The sequence below is a fragment of the Cynara cardunculus genome, assembly GCF_001531365.2.
Source record: "Cynara cardunculus var. scolymus isolate 2C chromosome LG 11, CcrdV1, whole genome shotgun sequence".
NCBI lineage: Eukaryota > Viridiplantae > Streptophyta > Magnoliopsida > Asterales > Asteraceae > Cynara > Cynara cardunculus.
Window position 1 is genome coordinate 18,559,705 of NC_037538.1, and position 7,771 is coordinate 18,567,475.

Consider the following 7,771-nt stretch of genomic DNA (forward strand, 5'->3'; position numbering starts at 1 on the left):
GAATTAATTCAGATTTCAGACTTCAGAAGTTTGTCAGTTTATAAAAACAAACAGTCTTATTGATTCAGATTTCAGATGTAAAAACAAACAGTCTGACTGATTCAGATTTCAGACGTAAAAACAAACAGTCTGACTGATTCAGATTTCAGACTTCAGCACCACCTCTTAAAATTCAGAAGTGAATTCAGACTTCAGACTTCAGCACCTCTTAAAAAACAAACACCACCTTAGAGACTTACAGGAACAAAGTCAGCGCCAACGGATGGCGGAGGAGGAGCGACGTTTGGCGGAGGAGGAGCGATGGCGGGAGGCGGAGGAGCGACATTTGGCGGGGGAGGAGTGATGGTGGGCGGCGGAGGAGCGACGTTTGGCGGAGGAGGAGCGACAGCGGTTGGAGGCGGAGCGACGACGACAGAGGGAGGAGCAACAGGATAGACAACTTCAAGATATGGCTGCTTTGGTTAGACAGCTCAGTCAATCTCAACATTTCCCCCCGCCACCACCATATTGAATATTGTCTTTTGCTTTGAAACAATTTAGATTTGTTTATAACAATTTAGTTTTTGTTTGGTTGKAATAATTGTAGTTTCACTTTAATGTATGATATTTAGTTCTATTTCGCCTTTTTATTTTCAGTTTTAATATTGTACAGATTTGCAGGTTTTAAATACAGGTATTAAATACAGGTATTAAATACAGGTTTTAAATATTAATTTTAAAATAAATTTAAAATATTAATATTTATATATTTTTCCGGCGGCTTTCCGGCGGATATATCCGCCGGTATTTTTTTAAAAAAATTAATTCTTTTAGAAATATTATTTTAAATAAATATTAATATTTATAAAATTTTCCGGCGGATTTCCGGCTGATATATCCGCCGGTATTTTTAAAAAAAAATAATTGTTTTAGAAATATTATTTTTTTTTTAAAAATATTATTATTTATATATTTTTCCGGCGGATTTCCGGCGGACTTATCCGCCGGTATTTTTTTTAAAAAAATTAATTCTTATAGAAAATATTATTTTTTTCCGGAGAGAAATATTTCCGCCGGAAATTTAAAAAAAAAAAAAAAAACTTAGGGATTTGTTAAGTTAATCAAGATTTTATAAATAAACGGGCGAAAAATTTCCGGCGGCCGTGATCCGCCGGAAACGGGGAAAATCCGCCGGAAATTTTGTCAGAAAAACAATCACCGGCGCCACTTTTTCCGGCGGATTTGGCCACCGGAAAAAGTGGGTTTTTTGGTAGTGACAGTTTGAATATCATATCCATTAAGACATATGTCACTGAAACTCAATAAATTTATCTTTGATGTTGGAGTAAACAAAGCATTATCTACAAGAAGCTTCATATCATTCGGTAATATAAAATGTGCCTTTCATTCACTTTTTTGAAATCTTGGAACCTCAAAGTTCTACATTCATCCCTGGAATCTATAAGCAAAACTTGTATTGTATGTTTGTGATCATATCTATTTTAAGATCTTTCAAAAGAACGCTCGGATCTCTGGTATTGAGATATTCAAATCTGATTAGTTTCATGTTAATACACAGAGTCTTCCCCTGCCTAATTGATCATGTTCACCAAGAAATGACCCGAAAACTTGTAATAAACCCTTTCTTTCTAATACTGTGAGTTCAAAATATCCCCACCGAGGGGTTATTCACAGAAGCCCCAACCTATATCTCTGGAATCAATGATTGGTTGATTAAGGTAGATATGACTTGTCCTCGGTTTGTCTGAATCTCCTTGATTAGCATTTTGGTGTTGATATCTTGTGTTATCTTAACTATGGTTATGATTAGAAATATTATAGAGAGAAAGAAGTAGAATGGTTAGAGAGAAATTGATCAGTTATGGAAGTTTATTCTGATACATTTTCATATTATTACATAACAGGAATTTAATACTCCATAATTTCCTATTCGTTTACTATGCATGACTAGATATAATTCAACAAGTTGGATGTGGATTTTACATGAAAGTCGAAAATATGCACCTCAGTTGTTCACTACAATAACAGATTTCTTCTCGTGTTTTTACTTTACTTTTTTAATCGACCAAGAACATGATATCACGTAAGGATGGAATTTTGATTCATTATGCACAGGACCCTCCCCCTACTGGGATGAGATTTCCGCTTTAGCGGGTAATAATACAAAGATCGAGGTTGATTTCTACACATGAATCGAAATTGAGGCATAATTGAAGATGACATTACTCATCCTTAATCTAACCCTAATTTGAGACCCCATATGTATTAGAGAACATGCTAACAAATCATGTTGTCTATTCAATTTAATGAATTGTAGATTTTTGAGGTGGCATTTTTGTAATTAATATGATAATTAAATCTAAGGGTGTGGATAAATAAACAAAATTAGTACTCAACAAAATATTAGGCCTTCCAATTGCATTTTCTTTTTCTTTCAAATAAAAATAGATTTACATCATTTTATCTTAAATTCATATTTTTAATTAAACAAATTATATCAAAAAACAAGTATTTTATTTTCTTTAATTAAATATCCGTACCCGTATATTCTTTTAGTTTTTTAATCATGAATATATTCATAAGTGAATATACATTACATGCGATTATGAGTGGAGATGGAGAATCGTCTTAAGGATCGATCCAAGTTAACCGTCGTGACTGAAGACCATATTAGTCTCACTCAATTGTGACGGAATCTTGCCATGATTACTATCCAAAGGAAATCGTCAAAACATTTTTAATTTGAGTTATAAGGCTTTGATTTTACACGAGTCTAATTTAGCGTTGGATTTCAAGAAGTTTTAACTTCGAGAATTTGAGTTCTACCATTTGTTTTTAAATGGTTTGCATTAAGCCTTGTACCTCACTTTTAAGACTTCATTGTTAATGTTCGAAATTTTTTTAGGTTTGACTTTAGCGTTTTCATTTTGGGAAATTAATTAGAGCAGTTATTTTTCATGGTAGTTTTCACGTCTTAGTCATTTCTCTCTCAAAATAACGAAAAAAGTAATACGTCCATAATTGGTAGGCGCGTAACTTACGAATGTGTCAAAATGTAAAAGAAAAAATAAGTTTCTGAATCAAGTCCGCAATTATAGGGACCAAATATATAAATTAGTTATAGATCTGCCAAAATATGTCCGTGTTTACATATTTGGTCTCTGCAATTATGGACCTGGTTGAGAAACTTTCTTTTTTTCTTACACTTTGACCCCTTCGCAAATTGCGGACCTACAGCTAATTTCGTTATTATGGGAGAGAAATAGCTAAGAGGTGAAACCATATGGTTAAAATGACTATTTTAATTAATTCTCTTTCTTTTTATCCTTATGGCCAATGAGGATCATCTAGAAGAGTAGGGGTATATATTTTTCTTCATTTATATATTATTTTTCAATCAGAAATTTAAAAAATAGAACAATAGCCAAAATATCTTGGATTGAAACAAATAACATATGTTAGTTAGAAGAACGAAAACCAATAGATTTTGTAAATGTCAAGGATCAATTTGGATTAAATAAAGTTGACTGACTTATGAGGAACAGTCCTAGGGATCGAGCAATTGCCCCATCTAATTACGATGGATCCTTAACAGATTATAGATTGTATAGGTGTGGTTAACTTGGACGAGTACATAGTAACCATTGACGATTGTGCTCATCTCTATCGGTTCGGTTGTTGGCCATTCTTGACCACCTCCATACGGGGTGCAAGTAAACACCCTTTGTTTAGCAACTTCAAAAAAGTTCTAACATCTATACGTTAATAAGAATGGAATGGAAGATGTTGTTTGATTATAAGTAATATAATTAATCATCGAGGGTAAAATCCATACCCACCAAATTATGGGGGAATTTTTTATTTCGGAATGCACCTTCTTATCTAGTGACCCTAATCATTTACGCCTCTCCCTCTTTGTAGAACCCGTCGTCAAAGATTCTATGGCGAATGAGTTCCTCCACCTCCATTGCTCTATGGAACTCGGTGAAAATAATATACTCGACTGATCTGCTTCAATCTGTGACATCAAACTCGAATGAGTTTTGACTTGCTTTAATCAATCGATTTGCTTTGACAACATCAAACTCAATTGCTTCAAATTGATGAGTATTTTGATTCGTTTGTGGTCGATGATTAAACCCCAACCAATCCTATGTTTGATTTGAAGAAAATATGTTCTATATTCATTTTCATCCGCATTACTTAAAATGAACCAAACATCCCCTGAATTCCAACCAATCATATGTTTGGTTTAAAGGGTTTTCTGAAGTTAAAACCTCACAAACATATGATTTTAAAATCCCGCGAAGATGGTTGCTACTTCAATGGATTTCGTAAAAGTTGTACGTAGAATATTTTAAAATAGGTTAAAATATTTATTTTGTGATAATCAATTAATAAAAATATAATTTAACTACTTTATAATTATTTATAATTTGTTTTTATAAATTACTTATAAAGAATGGAATTCAATTTCATTCCAAATTCTACAAACCAAACACATAGAGATTCAAAATCATTCTATGAAATCCAAATCCTTTAAAACCATTCCATCAAACCAAACACCCCCTTAGGTTTTATATTTTTTTTATCGATATTAACCAACTAAACAACAGGTATCATTTCCCTTTTTGCTTTGAGGAATTTACGAAATCTGATGAGGAGGGATAATCATATGAGAACCTCAAAATTATTGAAAACCATGAGATCCAGTAAGATATATATAGTTTCACATTGTAAAACCAATACATCTGAAATGATAGATATCCACAAGTTCCACACTTGAAAACAATACCTTAAATATTAGCCATATATATATATATATATATAATATATATATATATATATATATGAAAACTTATTGATTGGTTCTTATAGGTTTTCAACATTTTTGAAGTTCTCACTTGATGATGCCCTATCTAATTATGTGAAATTTCCAGAACAAATTCTTGCCACCCCTCTAAAATACTGTTTAAGACAAACAGGGAATCTCCGCCCCCGACCGGGGCGAGTGGACCGGGTTCCCCGACGGGTCGTGGCTCGTTCCCATGCCTAAAAATACATCTATACCCTCTTTCAAAGTTTGTTCTTGGGGAAGAATTGGCAAGAAAAATAGTAGGCATGTCTTCCCCAGGGGTTCTACTTCTACTTATTTGCATAGCAAATGCTAATTTCAAGTTGGGAAATCTGCATACAATGGTTTTTCCATTGATGCTTGGTGTGGATGAAAACATATCAACTAGAATTTTGAAAAATACCCTGCAAAGATTGTAGAAAAGGCAGGGATGGTGGAATTGAACATGCTTACTAGGGGGCTGTTTAGTACATCAAAACATATTGAATGCAACAATTTACCGGGTAAGCACTTACCTGGATAAGAGCTGTAATCTTCACTAACCGGGAAAGACTCTCCATCCTTCTCATCACTCTTACCCGGTAAGATTCTTGGTCATTATCATGTACATCCGATAAAGAAATTTATCCAGTAAGCACTTAGCAAGTAAGCGTTTAATAAACGGCTCCTAGGTTCATCATATTCTTGAAAAGTAAAATGCTTCACGACTACAAGAACGAATCTACAAAATCATCAACCAAACACCCACAACCCTAAACTTAAGTTTGGCATTGAAAATGTCCAAAAAAAGAGCATCAAGAACCTTAAATTCAACAAACTAGTACAAGAAACTATCTTGATATCAGGCATCAATAACTATAGAACGGAAACCAATTTCAGTTCTCACAATCAACCTAAACCAATTCTTACAATTAGCCTACAAACTGAAACAAGATAGACAGAACAAAGCAATCTGCAAATCATAGCATATAAACCATAATCATGTTTTCCCCCAATGAAACTAAAGCATAAATTGGTGATCCAATCCATCATACGACATCAATAATTAGCAATTAAGGAATCACATGATCATGTAATGACTTGTTCAATCACAAAAACTTAAAGAGATATTGTAACAAAAATGAAAATTGATGATGAATGTTGATATGAACTGTCTCAAAGCAATTTCAGGAACATCCAAGAACAAGAGATGATAATATGTCTCATGATGATTGAAAACAAAACCTGATATAGTTATTAATCACCACCGGCCTTCTGGTAAACATAAGTGAGCCCACATTTACCACAATAGTGTCGATCGAAATGATTGGCCATGAAGGTTCCGGCGCCACATTCGGCATTAGGGCACTCCTTCCTCAACCTCTGGACCTTTCCAGAATCATCGACCTTGTAAAACTGCAAGACGCTGAGCTTGACCTTCTTATGCTTATGCTTGATTTTCTTTGGCTTGGTGTAGGTCTTCTTCTTACGCTTCTTAGCACCACCACGGAGACGAAGGACAAGGTGGAGGGTGGATTCCTTCTGGATGTTGTAGTCGGCTAGGGTTCTACCGTCTTCGAGCTGTTTTCCGGCGAAAATGAGGCGTTGTTGATCTGGTGGGATGCCTTCCTTGTCTTGGATCTTGGCTTTGACATTGTCGATGGTGTCAGAGGATTCGACCTCTAGGGTTATGGTTTTACCGGTTAGGGTTTTGACGAAGATCTGCATCTTGGCGGCGATTGTGTGTGTTAGGGCTTGTCATTTGCTATTTATATAGTCATAGTATAAACCCCTCTCCCAAAAATTACAAAAGATAATCAACTACTCTATTTATCAACGTCATTTTTAACTCTATATTTATCATTTCTTTGTCTTTTTATATACAACTAATTAAATTAGAACTAAATAGTTTGTAATAAACCGTGAATTTCAGTATGAGTCAATTATTTTAGATAATTAATATTATTTACAAATGATAAATTAGTAACTTTTACAGCTTATAAAACCCTAACTCTTAAATCTTTTTGAATCTGAAACTCCAAATAAATTTTGTTCGTCGTTTCCTCATCCTCCCTTAATACCCATTTTCAAAAGCTCCACATGCTCCGCCGATCTCAATCATTCTTCCCGGCGATCTCAACCATTCTCATCGCTCGATCCCGACCATTCTCGCCCCAAATCTCAACCACGGCGACGTTGAATGGAGAGTCGTACAGATCTGGCTTCTGTTATAAACTTCGTTGCATCTCAACTAGTCCAATGGCTTCTTTCGATCAAGTTGTATTCATCAACCAGATCTAGTACCATAGTGGTATCATAATGTATATCACAATGTGTTCTTGTTGTTATACGAAGTGTATCACAATGTACTTTTGTAGTTTTACGAAGTGTAACACAATGTTAGATAATATTGTTTTACAAAGTATATCACACTGTGTTTTTTTGTTATTTTATAAAAGGTATCACAGTGTGCATCAAGTGTTCAACAGAACAACGTTCGCAGGAATAAGGTTCGCCTGAGAGAGGAGAGATGAGAAATAAAAAATTGAAAACACCTAAAATTCCCTTTAATTAAAATTTTAAGTTAAATTATCAAAATAATTAGTTTCCTAATTTAAGCATTGATTTGTGGTTGAGATTAGATCTCACAATTATCACAAACTAACCAGTTATCTCTTGAAAGACCCCCTATATATATATATATATATATATATATAAATGGTCAACATATTTTTGTGAGACCCGTAATACACACTTTTATACTTGGAAACTTCATAACAAAACATTGTGAATGTAAAATAAAAAAAAACTCTAAACCTTCAAAGCAAAAACATTGTGAACGTTACCTTCATATTGTTTAATTGTAAAGTTTCAAGTATAAAAATATAGTCTCAAATGTCTCACAAAAACATATTGGTCTCACATGATTCTAAGTCT

General features: G+C 33.9%; 2 protein-coding genes across 2 annotated transcripts in view; both read right to left on the minus strand.

Annotated features, from left to right (window-relative positions):
- Window positions 1–1,277, minus strand: part of LOC112521798 (leucine-rich repeat extensin-like protein 3) — a 3,414-nt gene extending 2,137 nt beyond the window's left edge. Inside the window, exons 1-2 of the mRNA XM_025130789.1 lie at window positions 1,121–1,277; window positions 240–439 (exon numbers count right to left, since the gene is read on the minus strand). Coding sequence (XP_024986557.1) covers window positions 240–439; window positions 1,121–1,277 — 357 coding nt within the window. The remainder of the gene's footprint in view (window positions 1–239; window positions 440–1,120) is intronic.
- A 4,594-nt stretch (window positions 1,278–5,871) lies between these two features.
- Window positions 5,872–6,601, minus strand: LOC112521036 (ubiquitin-40S ribosomal protein S27a). Its single transcript, XM_025129666.1, has one exon. It carries the CDS (start codon window positions 6,560–6,562, stop codon window positions 6,092–6,094), a length of 471 nt encoding a protein of 156 aa, XP_024985434.1. The 5' UTR covers window positions 6,563–6,601; the 3' UTR covers window positions 5,872–6,091.
- Between the last annotated feature and the right edge of the window lie 1,170 nt (window positions 6,602–7,771).

Excerpts from the sequence above, each read along its gene's own strand:
- LOC112521036 (XM_025129666.1), bottom strand. The coding sequence starts at position 6,562 with ATGCAGATCTTCGTCAAAACCCTAACCGGTAAAACCATAACCCTAGAG.